Genomic DNA, 18834 nt, shown 5'->3' on the forward strand with positions numbered 1-18834 from the left:
GAAGGCCAACCGTACCTTGTCATGCATCCACAGATGCATCTCGAGCAGGTCCAAGGAGGTGATCCTCCCCCTCTATGTGGCACTGGTCAGGCCGCAGCTGGAGTACTGCATCCAGTTCTGGGTACTGCACTTTAGAAGGGATGTGGACAACATGCAGAGGGTCCAGAGGAGGCCACTCGCATGATCAGGGGGCATCAAGGCAGGCCCTACGAGGGGAGGCTACTGGACCTGAACCTGTTCAGTGTCCACAAGACAAGGGGATCTGGTGGCCATCTGTAAACTTATCAGGGGAACCAGCAGGTACTGGGGTAGTCCCTGTTCCCCTGAGCACTACCAGGAGTAACAATGAATAACGGTCACAAGCTGGCAGAGGGTAGATTCAGACTAGATATCAGGAGGCGCTACTTCACGGTCAGGATGGCTAGGATCTGGAACCAACTTCCAAGGGAAGTGGTGCTAGCTCCTACTCTGGGGGGTCTTCAAAAGGAGGCTAGATAATCACCTAACCAGGGTCATTTGACCTCCGCATTCTTTGCTGCCCATGGCAGGGGATCAGACTTGATGATCTGCGCAGGTCCCTTCCAACCCTAGAAACTATGAAACAGCTTTAAAAGCTTTTTCTATATACCTTGAGATAGCAGGTACAGCTCGTGATCACTGCAATGCTGGGGTGAATGGAGCAAACCCGGGTCTGTAGGGGAGTGCCTGGGCCCCTCCCTATGCCCCCCCAGCCTGACAATCAGCTGCAGTGGGACCCCCAGGTACCCCCCAGATCCAGGAGGCATGAGTTGCCCCTTGAGCATGCTCCCTGGTGGACCCAGAAGTGTTTTTGGTCCACTTCTGGGTCTGCTGGTGAGCATGCTGGAGAGCCCCCCATGCTTCTGTGGGATGCTCCATCTGCCTCAGCACTGCACCAATCCCAAGCCCCTGCTACCCAGAGGTACGTAGAAAAAAACATTAAAAACGTCTTTATGTCCAAATCATCCCACATTGATTTGGAGAGATTAAAGGGTCACCTGATTTGATTCAGATTTGGAGATTCAGCCACTGAATCAGGCCGAATGCCCACTGAATCTAATCAGGGACCAAAGTTCCACATAGCCCTAGTAGGCAATGTAACCCACTTGGATATCTCCCAAGAGCATCCCCATGCTGTCTCAGAAAAGCCTGAGGATGGCATTGGGGTTTGCGTTTGGGACCTATCTAAGTTCTCTCTAGTGCCAAACTTCTTGGGATTGGGCCTATGCAGGCCAGGAATGACTGGTTGGGCCTTGCTTTTTTGGTGGCAATCCCAGGCTTAGCAGAAAGCTAGTACTGGCCTTAGTCAAGGGTCATGGGGCCAGGACAGCAGCCAAGTAAAAAACCTAGCTCTATAATTCAGTGCATTTACTGGGAGTACAGAGTTCAGGTTTAAGGTCCATTCTGTCAGAATTATTTATCTGTAATATAAAATGCATGGAAAGGCCTGGCAGCCAAACTGAAAGTGGCTGGTCCTCTTGCTGTGTGAGAACCACGCTCTGCAAATTATTACTGAATCATGTCCTTCTGGGGTTGTTGGTACTACTCCTCCTTGACCCTGGATCCTAGTGGGGAGAAGGTAGGACCTAGGCACCTGGCTGCTCAGACTGGGAACTTCAGAGCACGCATACAATGTAGAAACCAAGGGAGCCTGGAAAGTTCCTAGGATGTTTAAGGTGCCTCCAGGGTTAGAGAGTTGCTGACTTGGGGGGATAGGTGTGGTCTGAATTGTTGATTTGTTGTAGAAAATGGACTTAGATTCCTAAAGCCTGCCTGCATCCCATTTTAAGCACCTATTGTCCTCTTCTCGATGTGACCCATGTGGCAATGATGAAGGGGTTAATTCAGATCCCAGTGAAACTAATGGAAAAATTCTAACGAAAAATGTCTTAAATGGTCTTCTTCATCCTTTTTAACTGTTCAGCATCATTGCCCATGCAGAAATATGACAAGAGTGCTCTCATATACCTGTTCCGAGGAATATAACATCATATTGACCGTCTTCTGCCATAACATGATCCACCACGATCTGTGTCAGCCGGTAGTCGACGTTGATCCTCGTAAATACAGGTCCTCCGGTCACCGGGTAAACTGACTTGTACATCAGTGGATGACGTCTGATAAAACTAATGACGTCATCTGGAAAATCTCGGGTAGATTTTATAAGTGGGTCATAGGTTTTGCTTGGACACTGAACAAAAGAGAGAGAACAAGGAGAGGATATTAGGAAAGAATATAGATTAATCTGCAGGATTCGCTTGCAGGTTAGAAATGTTTTAAATGAAAAAATCACCTGGCTAACTGGAAGCAGAGTTTGACATACAATATTCTGTCCAACTTTCACTGAACTCTGTTCAGTCCTTCGCAAAAACAGGCCACTTATTCAAGTGCCTAACTGTGGCATTAGGATGCAACCTTTTATTTTTTTTTTTCTAATCATCCTGGATACTGTGATTTTATTTAGTATATCTCTAAACAAACACAACAATGCACATAATAGTTGCTATAAAATCAGGATTGTCTGGTTGTAAAGCCAGATTCCCAGAGGTCAGGTGATTTTGGCCTTTTACTGGGAAAAAACCTCCAATTGGTTTTCTAGTGTAAAGAAGTACTTTCAACATCCAACAACTCTGTATTTTGTTCTATGTATCCCTTCTCTTCTCCTATGAACTGCTCTTGGGCTGCTAAAACTGACTTAAATTTTATTTATTCCATCCCACTCATTTACAGGGTGTATCTACACGGGATGCCCACTGCGCAGTTGTTACTTCACAGTCATTTAGTACTTGCATGACCAAGTACTAAATGCCCGTGTAGTAACTGGCATTACTGCGCAGTAGCATCCTGGCATGGCTGCCTGGGGATGCTGACTGTGCAGTAGCTCGTTACTACTGTGGAACAGCTCATTACTACTAGGCAGTAGCATCGCATTGCATCACGGTTCATGCCCAGCAATGCTACTGTGCAGTAGTAATGAGCTACTGTGCAGCAAGCATCTCATTAGATGTAGCCACAGAGTTATAAATCATATTTTTTGTCCAACTCTCTCTCTCACATACACACATGCACACGGTGTAATTGTTGCTGATGATTTTCCCCCCACACACTAGCAATCCTCTCTCAGGAAGAACTTCAACTGAGTTCAGTGAGAGCTCTGAGTGCCAGCCACTTGCTGGAATTGCATAATAAGGGATAGCAGCATATGTTAGCAATTAGTAATAGGGGTCTATCTAGTAGGCATTTTGCCTCATTGCAAAACTTTTTTAATGAAACTAATTTAAAGCTACCTCTTTGCCTCTAGTTTAAAGTTACTTTAGTAAATACATGCTAAAACCATTAGTGGAAGTGTCCTGTTCTCTTCTCCATCTGAACAGAGCATGAGGTCAGGTCATATGGTTGTACGGTTGTATCACTATCACTAAGCACGGTGTTCAGGAATACTGTACTGTAATTGTACATGTCAGCAGGATGCATGTCGTTCATGACACATTTTAAAATTCTTTCCAACAGGCTTTAGGATAATCAAGAGTGCACAGTCTTCAGCCATAAATGATCAAGTAACACGAGGAAGAAAAATCTCCAAAATGTCTGACTTTCATTATTGTTGTAACTCTTACCAGTGTTAAAAGTAGAAGTTTGGGCGGGGGGGGGGATCTGTTTTAAACAAGTGCTCAGTCCAGAGCAGTCTCAATTCCCACAGAAGTCAGGAAAAGCCACAGTGATCACCCAGTCTCACTATTAATCTGGAAGCAAGACACTGCTGCTCCCGGGGAAGGCAAGTGTCTGCTGAATGCTAGATCTTCCTCAGTGTGAGATAGGCTCTGTAGAAGAGTCCCCCTCGCCTAGGGAAGGCCTATTACTTTAGATATTGGAAAAGTGAATAAGTATCTGGACTACATAGAGGGGGGAAGAAAAACTTTTGTTGTTTGCCTCTAAACTTTTGTTGTTTATCTCTACATTTTAAGATTCATATATACATCAGCACCCCCGTTCACTTGATACAGTCAGCAAATCCCATGCACACCCAATTTTTCAACAGTAAGTCTACAGTGCCCTCTGGTGACTATCAATGAAAGCTCCTAGATACTGTATCCTCAACACAAATACAAGAGGCACTGCCTTTCAGTGTTTCGCAGGTATCCCAAACTGCTTAATTTCTCAGGTTCACAACCTACCCTGATCTATGCATAACAAAGGTGAGCAAAATAAAGCAGAGAAGCCCCTGAGCTTGGGTGGGAGAGGGCTGAACAGAAGCATACTCCACGCTGCCCAAAGGCTACAGATGCCCTACTGCTCTATTTCATCAAGTTCGGGGGTCTCCAGCACTGGGGGAGTGTTGCCAAAATGTAACAAGAGCAATTCTGTTGCCATCTGCTCCCCAACCAATGGTGCATTACCACTGCTGGAACCTTATGAGAAAAAATAGCTTAACCCTGTTCCCTTTGTTATGTTTTTGCTACGAGACAAAAGACTGCTCTAATTTCTTCTTCTTATGTACCATAGGAAGTTTAAAGAAACCTCAAGAGGCCATCTAATTCAACCCTCTGCTTAAGGCAGGAACCCCCTGCTCAAGGGGGATTATGGTAGGAGTTAGGTAATTACAGAAAGTAATTCCGCTGTCTTTTAACTTTCTCTTTTATGAACTGAATGGAGATCCTTTTGGCTCTCAGTGTAAGGCAGGTTCCGGGAACTTTTCTCTAAATTGCTTCTAATTTTTCAGACATCCTTTCTTAAAATTTAAACACCAGATCTGTTTCAAAGATATAGCCATTCCTATCCACCCACATAGCTAAAAAAACCTCTCTTCAGGCTCTTATCTCCTGGCTCAGTTATAGAAACATCTTTTTATTGTCTCGAGAAATGCAGCTTTGCCCTGCTTACAGTCATTCACAATATAGCTGCAAAGATCATTTTCCTAGTCTGCTGGCTGGACCACATCATCTCTGTTTTTGCTTCTCTTTACTGGTTTTCCCTTCTCCCTTGCAGTAAACACAAGCTACTTGACTTAATTTCAACTATGCTTATGGTCTAACCCCCACCGTGCCTATCGTCTCTCAGCATCACGAGGTCAACTGTATCAAGAAGATGCAAATAATAAGGAGTGAGACAAATGGGGCACTAATTGGGCTGAGGATAGGCACAAGATGCTGGCTTCCAAATGTACTTCACACACCACTATGATTTCTGCCACGGTGTCTTTCACATATGGAAAAACCTTCCTATAAACATCCCCAATGCTACCTCATTACGCCACATTGAATAAAACTTCCTTAAAACGTCTTTGCCATGGTGCCTGCAGAAAACTCGTCAAGGGTTGATCTACTATTTACTGCCCACTATGATTGTCATAAAAGGGTTGGCTGAATAATCCTTGTGCCTCCTGCCAGATGGAGCCGTAACACAGAATGTGAGGAGGGACGGCTGGTGAAGAAATCTCTCTGCAGCGTGCTTGGGCAAAACTAAGGCTTGTGGTGAGTGTTTTGTAATCATCCTTCACAGCTGATTTAAGCAGAGAGAACAGAACTCATCTCCATGCTAAGTTTTCAAATAACAAATTTTCAATTTGACAAGCTTTCTACCTCCGATGCCAGCTAAAGGCTCAGTGGTTAAGACTTGCTGCAGTGCAAAAGAGTCAGCATAATGCAAAACATTCACACTATGTAAATACTATGCCAAATACTTAGGGCACCCTTCCTACATGGTTAGTGGGTGTTCTTCCAATGACTAAACAGCTACGGTTACCAGGAAAAACATTTTCCTAGCAGATTCATTACTAGACGTGGATCGTGTGATACTTTTCCCCCCTTTGTACATTACAATTTCCTACGCGCAACTTCTATTGTATTATTGAGAACTCTGTATTAAGGAGCTCACAGAATTTTAGCAGTGATCAACCATGCAGACTTTGATTCTATAAGCAGATCATACATTCAAATGCAAAATCCAATTGGTACAGTTTATCTAAGTCAAAAAGATAAATTTGCTTAGTTTGGCATGTAGCCAAAGTAGATAGTAGCCTCCAAAACTATTCTCTTGAAGGAGAGGGATTAATATTTACATACAGAACTTCAAAAACCCTTGAAAAAAGAAACTAGTTAGGAAAAAAATGCTTAACAAAACTATTTTTTTTCAAAATGACCTACATGATCTGGAGCACCTAAGTTTAGTTTACAGAAGTGATCTAGGCCCATTTTTAAGGGCAGTATGGTGCCTGAAACACAGGTTGATGCCCCATGACATCTAAGCACCTAAAATTAGACTTGCATTAGGCTTGTCTGTATCTTTAAGTGGCTAAATCATATTAAAAGCATTACTTAGGAACTTAAGATGTATAGAAGGTAAGTACAATTTAGGATCTTTAGTCACTTTTGAAAACTGTACCCCACATTTTTGGATGGCACTGAATTGCAACTAGTTGAATGTCAATGCACATCCTTCTATAATCATGTCAGCCTACAACAGGATACATCTCCATAGCTAAAAATCAAGCAGAAAATGCAGATGCATTTACATTACTGCAGTGTGATGAGTATTCACAAAACACCTCTGAAAACACAGAGTTTTGTAAAACAAAGGAGAAGCAGGGATTTCAATTGCCTATTGAAAACTAGGCTCCTTTGGAAATATATTTTCTTTTGGAGCAAGTTATTCCTAGTGGCTTTCTGCCAGCGTTTGAACAAGATCATTATCCTCTGGTTTGCTGAACGTGATCTCCCATGTTCTATTCTCTTCCATGCTTTCACAAATGAAAGTCATTACAAGGGTAGTCCCTGGAGATAGGCTCCAGTCAGATTCATTTGTGGAGATAACAATGTTATTTTAATACATTTAAGCAGAGAACGATTTACTTTGATACTATGTAGCTAAAGACTACAGAATACTGTGACAAATCAAAAAATCAATTGGGGCCAGTCAAGAGCTTTTAGATTTCTAGAAAAATATAAACGGGACCATAGTAACATGAAAGGACGCAATTTGGGCACAGCAACCACCACAAACAAGCCAAACCATAGACACAAAGTACACTTTTTAGGTCCAATGCCAGAGAAATAGCTCTTCTTAACTATCCAAACCTGATTCTCTTCCCACTTTTACTGGGTTTAAACCTCAAAAAAAATCTACTGATTTGAGTGCTAATGTTATTCATTTGGGGTTTGAGTCAACTGCTGAAGTCACTGAAAAGTATTTCAGGTTTCATTTTCTCCACTAAGCTTAGGATCAGGCCTTTGCACCAGCATGTGCTGGAAGAGAATCAAGGCCATTGTCCCCTGGTTCCAAACGTTCAATTGCTCTCTGACACTGAAATTTCTCTCTTTTCCCCTTGTGTGTATTTTTCTGTAGCACACATTATCACTTGCTAAATATATTACATTCATGTCTCACAGTCCATATATTTGAAAGCTTTCTGTGTGGCCTCATTTACGGCTGAATCATTTTTTCTCTGAATACCAGTTTGAAAAAATGGATGAGTGTCTGGGCCCAAATGCTTTTGCACTTGTTGCCAATGTAAAATCTTTATACATCTTGCTAGAAATGCTGAAGTGGAAAAAGAACTTGGGCAGCAGAGCAAAAAAACAGGTATAACAGTAAAGCATCTAGCAACGTGAAAGCATTTAACAGTTACACTATTCCCCAGGTCTCCAGTCCTGCAGCATGTGATATGGAGCAGTCTCTGCTCATCAAGTTCAGTGAGGCTCCATGCCAACTTTTATACTGATCAGTTAGCATGATTAGGGACTAAACTTGATCCAAAACTTGTTTAAGTCAATGGGATTCCCAATGGCTCCCGTGGTCTTTGAATCAGATCCTAAGATATCACCACGAGTGAGAGCAGCTGGTCAGGTGGAACTGTGTTATACTTGGCAAAGATAGCTGCTTCCATCAGCCTCTCAGACAGTGGCATAGTTTAGTGGACGGCCAAAGGGTTTTTGCCTTTTACAAAATTACCAAACAGCTGTTTAAAGCTTTCTCCACCCATAATTATAGACCATCTCTTGAGATCTTTGCTTCCTTCCATGCTAATCAGCTTGATATATAACTGTAGAAGCAAGGTGGCAGATTAGGTGAATGAAGAAGCCTTTCACCTCCTAAAGCTTGAGTCATATCCTGGCATGTGTCAGAAGTGGAAATGAGACTTGTGATCTCTATGTTATCTGCGGTTGGACATTAATTCACATCAGCAGTGGCCAGCTGTTGCCCTCAGAATCCATCATCCTTTCTTACTGACAGGAATTGACAGGAGTATTTATATATATCAAAGGGGTACATGACTTAAATATCAAGAGTGCTACATATTAGGTGTGCAAAGTGGGCCCTATTCGATTTGGATTAGGATTCAGCTAGAATCAGGGACAATGATTTGATTTGTTGATTAGGATCACTGCCCCTGATTCGTTTCGGCCAAATCCAAATCTGAAGATTCAATGCTGATTCAGAGAATCAGTGATTTGGACACAGGCACAGCTTTAAAAGGTTTTTCTACATACCTCGAGCAGGCACAGCTCACGATCGCTGCAATGCTGGGGCACATGGAGTGTCCCACAGGAGTGCGGGATGGCCTTCCATGTGCTCGGCGGTGAACTCAGAAGTGGACAGAAGTACCTCCTCTCCACTTCTCGGTCTGCTGGGGAGTGTGCACGGGGGGACCTGGGTGCACCCCCCCAGACCCAGGAGGCACCAGTTGCCGAGCCCCCTGTGCGCTCCCTGGTGGACCCAGAAGTGGACTCGATATGCTTCTGGTCTACTTCCAGGTCTGCTGCCAAAAAGCGCTGGGGAGCCCCCCACGCTTCTGTGGGATGCTCCATGCATCCCAGCACTGCAGCACTCAAAGCACCTGCTACCTAGAAGTATGCAGAAAAAAACGTTTCAAGCTGTGTCTATGTCTGAACCTTTCTGAATCTCTCTGAGATTCAGAGGGTTCCAATTAGATTCAGAGAGATTAAAGGGTCCTCTGATTCGATTCAGCTTAGGAGATTTGCCCACCGATTTGGGCCAAATCTCCGCCAAATCAAATCAGGGACCGAAGCTTCACACAGCCCTACTACATATAAGGCTGAGAAAGAACTTCATTAACCCGCATTGCTTCTTATGAACAAATCTCATCATAGCATCTGTGTACCTTCCCATTTTGACGTGACTGACATCTCTAGTGGAGTTTCTGTGTAGGCAATATGCAAAGAACAGGCCAGATCCTATTCAATCTATTAAATGCCTAAATTAATTCAGGCAAATAAGTGGGATCTACCCACGATGGAATAGGATCTGGCTCAACATATCCATAGTATATGTTACTCTTGCCAGATTTATTTGGTTCATTGTTTTTAACACTGTTACTTGCACATGCACTCACAAATTAAAAAGGACCAGAGGGGAAAAAAAAAAAATTAATACATGCTTGGAACATCTATGTTCACCCACTACGTAAAATAGTCACCAAATGTTGATGGATTGATTCAATATTCACCGATGTCTATTTTTCACTGACTTCAGTGGGAGTTCACTTAGGCAATAACTGCATTAGGCTTAATTCTAATCTTAGTTATATTGGCATGAACTCAGAAAAAAGTGCAGTGAAGTTGTTAGTTTGCACAGATGTAACGAAGATCAGAATCAGAATCTGGCCAGCTGGTCAGACTGCACTGAGCTGCCCATTGGTGAGGAAAGCAATGTGGGCTGGAGGCTGGACCACTAGACAAGATTTCATTCCGGACACTACCACTGACCTGCTGGGTAACCTTGGGTGTGTCACTCAACACCTTTTTGCCTAAATTTGCTCATCTGTAAAATGAGGTGATACTTTCCTCTTTTATAAAGAATATTAGTGTCTATTGATTAAAACATAGAATCATAGAAAATTAAGGTTGCAAAGGACCTCAGGAGGTCACCTGCTCCAACCCACTGCTCAAAGCAGGACCATCCCCAACTAAATCATTCCAGTCAAAGCTTCGTCTAGCTGGGTTTTGAAAATCTCCAAGGATGGAGCTTCCACAACCTCTCTGGGTAACCTGTTCCAGTGTTTTATTACCCTCCTAGTGAGAAAGTTCTTCCTAATATCTAACTTAAACTTCCCTTGCTGCAACTTTAGATCATTGTCTCTTGTTCTGTCATTTGCCATCACTGAGAACAATCTAGCTCTATTCTTTTTTGAACCCCTGGAGTTGAAGGCTGCTATTAAATCCCCTCCCAGTCTTCTCTTCTCTAGACTAAATAAACCCTGTTCCCTCAGTCTTTCCTTATAAGTCATGTGCCCCAGCCCCCTCACCGTTTTTGTTGCCCTCCGCTGGACTCCCTCCAATTGTCCACATCCTTTCTGCAGTGTGTTATATAAGCGTGCCAAAAATGTGTGCAAATTATTTGCAAAATGAGGAAGGCCAAATTATTTGCAAAATGGGGAATTTGAGATGGAGTTCCTATGGGAAGTGAAAGAAACTCAGGGGCTTCCCAGATAATAACAGGGAGAAGGTTCAGCAGCAAAGAAGATGTTGCCCTTCTCTTTTTTCTTCTATAGTCCAAAGGAAATCTGCACAATTGAAATCTAAACCAGGTCAGATGTTGGTAAATTAAGCCTAATCTTTCTCAAATAAAATATAATGGAGGTTAATATGGCTACATTGCACATACAGAAGCTTTGTTTTATTATCTGCTTGTTTTGTTAAATTTGTAGTTGAATGCAGCCCTGAGTGTATGGCTCAGAAAATGTGAAATGAGTCTGCATTAACATTCTGGAGCAACCCTGGCCAAGATTTTTAAAAGCAATTGCAAAAATCTCTTATTTGGATTAAATGGCTCATTTACCAAAATGTGGAGTACTTCACAGGTCCTAATGAAACCAGTAAGAGCTGCTGGATGTATCTACATGTGCCACTAAGATGACGCTATAAACTATGGCACAAGCAGATACTCGCAGGTGCAGTATTTGCATGTGCACCTGGGACCACAGCAGTTTGAGCTGGGACAGAGCAGCCCCAAACCGGCAACAAGCTGGGGAGGAAGAAGTGGGCAGCCCCAGGCTCCAGGTGGCAGCACTGGACAGCAAAGAGGCTGGCTGGGGCATGAGAGTGCCGAAACTGCAGAGCCATGTGGCTGACCCTCCAAGCCTGCGGCCAGCCTGGGGCTACACCATCCCAGCTCAAACTGCTGTGCATGGGCAGATGTGTGTTTCTGCACAGTAAGTTACTCTGCCATAAGATAGTACTGTTCCTGACAGTATTATCTCACAGCAAATTAATGAATTTACTGCGTCCTAATACCGGTGCATATGAAGATGGTGATGCTTTACTGCGGAGCTAATTAGTCAACTCCACAGAAAGCACATGTGTAGATGCACCCACTGAGTACTCTCTGAAAAGCAGGACAATACTTTGAAAACTGCACTTTCAAATATTGGGTCATAGAGAATTACTCTGAGGGTGACTGGAATGAGAGACCTCAGCTACATGCCCTTGACTTTGCAGGTGGCGTGGCAGAGTGCTCCCTAAAGCCTTTTAAGTATGAAAGGTAAGAAGATTCATTGAGTCCTGAAAATCTGCTGTTAACTCACAGATGATTTATGTAAGGCAAGCATACCGGTAAGGAGGAGGAGGAGGAGAAAGAGGAGGAGGAGGAGGAGGAAGTTCTTTCTGGACAAAAAAACAAAGTGAAAGATTTCACGTAATTGAGCTGCCCAATTAAAATGGGGAGATCAAAGGAGAGAGGAATGGGAGAAGTAAGGAATGCATTCCAACCTATAAAAGATCAGGAGCAACAGGAGATAAGTCTAAAAATAATAATCAAAACCTGTTCAACTTCAGTGTTTTATGAACGCACTTATTACAGCACGAAAGCTGGCCAGCCAAGAGAACAGTGGGAGTTTTTGGCAAACAGCAATATCTCCAAGGCTCATTCTCCTGGGACTCAGTCTAGGTAGATGAGAAGTAAATCACTTCTCCTACCTACCTTTGCATTGGAAAATCTTAGCGGACAAGAAAAAGGAGAGAAATAAGATTGGTGCTTAGATATTATGGCAAGATGGTCCACTGAAAAGGGAAAAAGAAAGCAAAAGGAAGGGGGGTGGGAGTTGAACAAGAAAGTAAGACAGACATTTTAGGATAAACTAAATTTTAATTTTAGTTATTTTAGATTTTTTTCAAAAGAAACTCTTAGGACATAAAAATACAAAGAATTCAGAAGTCCCATGTCATATTTTGCTTTTACAGTTCGAAGTGGAAAGAAACCTGAAGAGACCAAATAAACAACCTCTTAAAATTGGATTGAGGGATGGCTTCTTCCTTTTGGTACCTCTTTTCAAGGTTGAAGTATTGGTTGGGATAAAAGACTATGCCACGGATTTCCTACCAGACCTTTGACAAGTCAGTTAATGAGAAATTGCAGACCCACTGAAGTAACTAGGAGTTTTGCCATGGACTTCAATGTTAGACCTGTGAAAATGTCATTAGTACCTCCTAACTGAGGCTTTGCCACCCTAAATTCCTTTAAACACGTGGTCCTCAATTTCTCAGTTTCTCATCTGCAAAGTGGAAATAATTTTTTTGTTTCTCACAGAAGCACTGAGGGCGACATCCAGGAAGGTTGTAAGGTGTTCAGCTACTGCAGTGATTACAGCCAGGTACATAGGCAGAGTAAATGCTCTTATCTCCCGGACTGCTCCAAATCCTGCTATTCTGCCTTTTCCTTGGTGCTGGCAAGGAATTATAAAATCCCAATTTTAAAAAGGTGAAACACTTTACAATATATGTTAAGATCTGTGTTCATAAATAAGCCTTGGATTACTTGTACTGTTAATGGAAGTGTCCTGGGTGAATCCTCATGCAACAAGGAAGAAACAAGCTTAAGTTGTACCTCGTTACAATTCAGATCCATTTTTTTTTTTTTTTTTTTTTTTAGAGGTGAAAGAACGTTATAATGATAATGTCTTGCTTTTCAAATAGACCTTTGTTGCAGACCTGCTTGCTTTTTATATTTGATTTTGCCCTTTCTTCAGTTCCCAGAATTAGTACTTATCAATCCTTTCCCCATTGTTTAATTTCCTGGAGCTCCCTATTAATGCCAGTAAAGGTTTGGCTGAAAGAAAAATACATTTTACACTGACAAAGCCTAAGAGTGTGTCTGTTCCCTAATACAGCATACCAGCAGTCCTTGAACTTACAAACTAACTGGGATCACAGATTCTTATCCCATTACTTGGATAAGCATATGTGACCCCTTTGCTCCTGTGGGTTCTTGCTTGTATTCCCCTCTCAGCACTGTTTCCCTTTCCCCCTTCATCCCCCTCCTCCTTTCCCACTTTTTGTAATCCATTCACTCACTCCCCTTTATACACTGCTCTCTGTTATCTTTTCACAGCATCTGATGGAGTGAACTCGAGTTCACGATAGCTTATGTTCTATACGTATCTTATTTAGTCTGTAAGATGCATCTCCACCCTGCCTTTTGCCTTGAACTGACACCAGAGGGCAAGCAAGCAATGCCAGTGAGAAAGGAACTGAAGCAAATAAGGGCTCCTGCTGTCTGTAACTGTCTAGCATTGTAAAGTCCTGACATCATGGTCATGTTGGGAGTTTATCTCTGACACAAATTGCCACAGGAAGCATTTTGTCAAAATTTCAATATCAAAGTGGCCACAGCATATATAGCAAGCAGCTTTATTTACTCAGGAGATAAAGATAGCAGAGCTGAATGTTAAATTAGGGTGACAGTCTCTTGCTTCTGTATAAATGCCTAACGGAAGTCAATGCATCTCTGCAAAGCCAAACATCAAAGGAAATGCATTTCACAGTGTATTCATTTGTGTGTGCTGCCAGTTGTTTAAAACATAAGAAATATAATGAAATCAGGAGCAACGCTACGCATGCTAATTTTATCGCTTATTTTTATAGTCATATAGTCACTTTGTATTCTAGTGTTTGACAAAATTAAAAGGACTAGATTGCATCTATTTAATATTCCCTTAGCACCGCATGAGTTAATCTATCCAACAGAAAGCTCTGGTGGCTTTTGTCTTTGGGCACAATGGTCACTTTTACACATGCTCCAGGGATGGGGGGCGGGGGGCAGTGTTTTAATTAGAGTAGCTCTGAGAACCACTCTAATTAAAACGTTGCCGCACCTCCTGTATCAGCATCCCTGTGCTTAAAAACAGGGGCAGGGGTGATTGAACTAAAGCTTGCTTGGTGAGCTCTAGTTCAAGTGCCCACCACCATGTTTAAGCATGGGGACGCTAATACACAAGACTCAGGAGGCTGCTGGAGCATGGCATTTGCCACGCTCCAGCAGACCCAGTTAATCGAGTCTGCTCCAACATGTTGGGATTCCAGTGTCCAGGGAACAGCCAGAACACCCCTAAGCCCTGCAGTATATCTCCCCCTGCTTGACTACTGATGTTGAAAATCTGCATAACCATTAAGCAGAAGAGCAGAAGACCTGCAAGGCTTCTCTGTCAAATTGGATTTCTGTCTCTCTCTGACAAAATTGAAGACTACTCACACAGGATTTTGGTTTAGCTTACTATAACAAAGAAGCGTGAAAGGAAATATTAATAAAAATCCTAATTTGGACTTGTAACAGGGGGCCTGCTTGGGGCCGATCCAACTGTGGCCCACCCACCTGTTCTTGGGCCAAACACCTGCGTTCTCGCCCACCAGGCCTTGACGTTAATTAGTTAATCGATGTTAATCAAGCGGGAGGCTGCCCATTTCCTGCCCCGATGCCAGGGGGCGCTATTTGAGGCTCCTTTCCTCCCCTACACCACAGCCCAAGCCTCACAGATGGCATCTTGATGTTTCTTCAATCGCTGGCCCCCACACTGGGCCCCAGAATCCTACTATTGAACCCCACCTGGCTTTCTCCGCAGGCGGACTCTTCCACCGTCATACTGGGCAACATAGCTCCCTGAACTGCTTCCCCCACTAGGACCTTTGGCTACTAGCCCTGGCCCACCTACAGGCCAGTCAGAACCCCAAGCGCTCAGCTCTTGGGCATTCCTCATGGTGGGCCCCCAGCCCTTCGCCCCTTCTGGTTCTGGCCCCAGCATGGGCCAGTCAGGGGAAGTTCAGACAGGCCTGAATCTATGGCCCTTACTCTTCTTCATGGGGTCCACCTTCCCGACCCTCCAACAAGGGGTAATCCACCCAGTTGTGGGGGCTAGGGGTTAGGGTGCCCGGACCCACCTTTCACCAGGGTGGTAACTGGCATGGCATTTCCTGGGGGCTCCTGCACCACTGGGAGCCCCACCAGGGCACCCACACCCAGCAGGGTGTAGTTTTAGGTTGTACCCAGGACCAAGAGCCTCCTATCCATCCCCTACAGCTCCTCCCTTACCTCCAGATGATATCAGCAGCCCTCTGGCCAGGCAATGTTGTTGCCTGGCCTCTCGCAGCTGAACTGCCCTGTTTGTACGGGCAGCCCTCAGTTCAAAATGGCTGCCCTCATCAGGCACCTGGTAGCTCCCAGCTCCAGGCCCTTAAAGTGGCAGGCACAACCAGTGCCCTGCCACAGGATTCTATATCCCAAACCTCTGATTTCAGTGATTTTCTCATCTGGGATGGTTCTCTCTCAATATTGAAAACAGGATCCATTTTCAAAAATATGTAATAGAAATAATTACTATTTTATGTGTTAATATGTTCACTTAATGCATAAATAAATATGACCGACACTCTCTTTCCTAGAATCCTCTTGACTACCAGTCAGACCCTTGCTCAAACTCTTACTCAAGTCCATGGAATCAGGACTGAATGAGGAGGTCCTCAGGACTTCAACTTTCTATAGAACTATTTTCTCATGGTTGTTATCAGCAGGGATCTGGGTTTTCAGTTTCCCCATGGATAAACAGAAAATGACGATTTTCTCCTTTACCAAGAAAAATGCAGATTTTTCATTTTAACAGAGAAACATGTGGAGTTTGCTCTTTTGCAAAGAACTCTCTGCAGGCTGGCAAAGTTCCAACCTGCAGTGGGCTGAAGGCAGCGGGAGGAGGGTGGTCAGGTAAGTGGTGCCCTATACATGTATATGTAGATGGGTACCAGGTCCCATAGGTAAGTGGGGGACAGGGACTGAGGACCCCATAGTGAGGGTGGGAGGGAGGGAGACAGTTGGGTAGGGCAGGGCTGGGGCTGCTGGCCAGCCAGGCAGTGCATGCGGCTTGGGGCCACAAACCGCAGCTGCAGAGTGGGCACCAGCAGGAAGTGGGATGGGGTCACAGGTGGCTTGTCCAGGTGTCGGGGGGAGGTCATCTCCCTGCTGCTCCACACACTCCCACAGGGTGGCACGTGGGACCCGTGCCCCCCAGATCTGTGTGCAGGATGGGGGTGGCTGTGGGCTGGCTGCTGTGGGCTCAGGCTCCCAACCCTGCTTCCCCCTCCGGGGCCACTGCAGCCCAGAGGGTGGGACCCAGCACAGCAGGGCAGCACAGGGCTAGGCAGGGAAGCTCACTGTGACTGCTGCGAGCCCCGTACTGCCCCGGTGAGGATCCCCTGTCTGCCACACAACAGTGAGAGCACAACAATGTGCTGACATCCCTGCTGTCTAGACATCCCTGCTGCTTTAGGGCAGACAGGGGGCATGTTACCAGGGCAGCATGGGGCTCACAGTGGTGGCAATGAGCTTTCCCACCCAGCCCTGTTCTGTCCTGCCATGCCAGGTCCCACCTGCTGGGCCATGGAGGCCCCAGTGGAGGGCAGCAGGGCAGGGAGCCCGAGCCCACAGCAGGCAGCCGGAAGCTGACCCCACCCCACCCCACACATAGATCTGGGGGGCAAGGGACCCTCTTGACCACCCGGAATGTGCACAGTGGCAGGGAGCTGGCTCCACCCCCCAAGTCCACAGCAGGCAGCCTGCACCTACCCCCCACGAGCTCCGCTCCAGCCATACCACACGCGAGTGAGCTGCAGCAGCCACCACCTCTCACAGGTAGTGGCCAAGGCTCGGGTGCTACTAAGTGGGGCAGGGAGCTGCAGACTTGGGTCCCTCACCCCATACCACTGGCCTGCTCCAGTAGGGTTGGGAGGGGCAGGGGCTGTGGATGGGGAGTGAGAAGCATCAGCAGGGCCCAAGGGGTTGTGCGTGGGGAGTGAGGGGCCTGGACTTGGGTCCTGGTGAGCTAAGGGGGCAGGGAGACCTGTGATTTTTCCATGATAAAAATCCCAAAATCAACTATGAAAATGTATAGGTACTTAGAATTTATTTTACTATAGTGACTGAGCCACTGGTAGGCTTCCACATTGCTTTAAAGTTGTAAATGTATCAATAAAACTTTATGTTCAATTGATACGTATATATGTATGTAGTGGCATTTCATTTCAGTCATGGATCCCGGGGTTTTTATCAGTGAATTTGTGATTTTTTTTATCAGGGAAAACTAGGATTCCTAGTTATCAGGTGTTTACAGGAAGTCATTGTAGACTTAAGAAGTGGAGCTTATTGAGAGCATTGGTTTGTCATTAAACTTTCCGAAATTTAACATTCTCTCAACTAGGTGCATGGAAATCATCCAGTAGAATCACAGACATGCCTACTTGTGACTCACACATGAGGCATATGATGGTTAATATACAATAAATGATTGACACTACAATCCCTCAGGCAGTGTATGTATTTTAGTACAGTATATTCAACCTTTTCAGACACAACAAAGCTAGGCAGGGAAGCTCACTGTGACTGCTGCGAGCCCCATACTGCCCCGGTGAGGATCCCCTGTCTGCCACACAACAGTGAGAGCACAACACTGTGCTGACATCCCTGCTGGGATAAGGGCCTTGTTACACAGTAATTTTGGCCAGCTCCTGGAACTCTTAACACCTGAATTGTCCTCACATTAAGAGCTGAAATTAGTTTTAAGTGCTCGTTAGGTAGCTCAAAGTTAAGCCACTCCAGGGCAGGATTATCTCTGATCTGTTTTACCCAACTTGTGTTACACTCTGGCGCAGCCACTCTAGGCTACACCTTAGTGTAAACACCCCACTCAGCCCCTCTCCCCTGCCCATGCTAGCACCCCAAATCCCCATTTCCTGCCCCTCTGTCAGCCTGCCCCCACTTATTTGTGGCTGCTCATGCTGTCTGTCCCGGGGGAGCAGACAGGGGAGGGTTTGTGCGGGCAGTCACATATAAGCTGGCAGGTGGTATGGAGAAGCCCTGGGGCAGGGGAGTGCCTAGGGGATAGTGGGAGAAGCCCAGAATGGAGGGATGGGATTATTTCTTTTCAGTCCTCCAGACTCCTGCTTGCCTGAATGTGCAATGCCTCCAAACTTGAGCTAGCACTAACACCAAGCTTGAGCTAGCACTAACAACATACAATATTTGAATGGTGCACAGCATAACATATAACAAGGCCCTATATCTAGTTCTTTAGACACTAGGTGAAATATTTTTTTCATAATAATGTTGTCCACTGCTGTCCAACTGTAGTGAAGGTTGACATTTTGCATCTGAATTTTTATGAAATTTCAAATTTTGAAATGCCAAAAAGTTGAGACAACATTTTGAAATGTATTTTTTGTTTTTGTTTTTGACTTTTCCCTTAAGTTTTGCCTGGTCACTTGTACCCAGAGAATTATTTGAAAATGTTTTTTGATAATAAGTTTAATAAGTTCCTATCACTTTTTCATCAGCATTATTTAAAATGAGCCATTATTTATATTTGTTTTATATACATACTTTATAGAATAGAATTACCACACACAGAGATGGATGGATAGATCATTAGAGACAGACAAACACATAGACACACAGACTGATAGACATTATCAGGGAAATGTTATATTGCCTCTATTTAAAGTGTGTGTGTGTGTGTGTGTGTGTGTGTGTGTGTGTGTGTGTGTGTGT

The 18834-nt window shown here is 44.5% G+C and overlaps 1 protein-coding gene across 2 annotated transcripts in view; it reads right to left on the minus strand.

Moving 5' to 3' along the window:
• SEMA3D (semaphorin 3D) overlaps window positions 1-18834 on the minus strand; it is a 199383-nt gene that overhangs the window by 22186 nt on the left and 158363 nt on the right. For both annotated transcript variants that reach the window (XM_019543653.1, XM_019543652.1), the window contains one exon: window positions 1987-2209. In XM_019543653.1, the coding sequence (XP_019399198.1) occupies window positions 1987-2209 (223 nt within the window). The remainder of the gene's footprint in view (window positions 1-1986; window positions 2210-18834) is intronic.

Source organism: Crocodylus porosus, unplaced genomic scaffold (genome assembly GCF_001723895.1).
Source record: "Crocodylus porosus isolate Cpor-Errol unplaced genomic scaffold, CroPor_comp1, whole genome shotgun sequence".
NCBI classification, from domain to species: Eukaryota; Metazoa; Chordata; order Crocodylia; family Crocodylidae; genus Crocodylus; species Crocodylus porosus.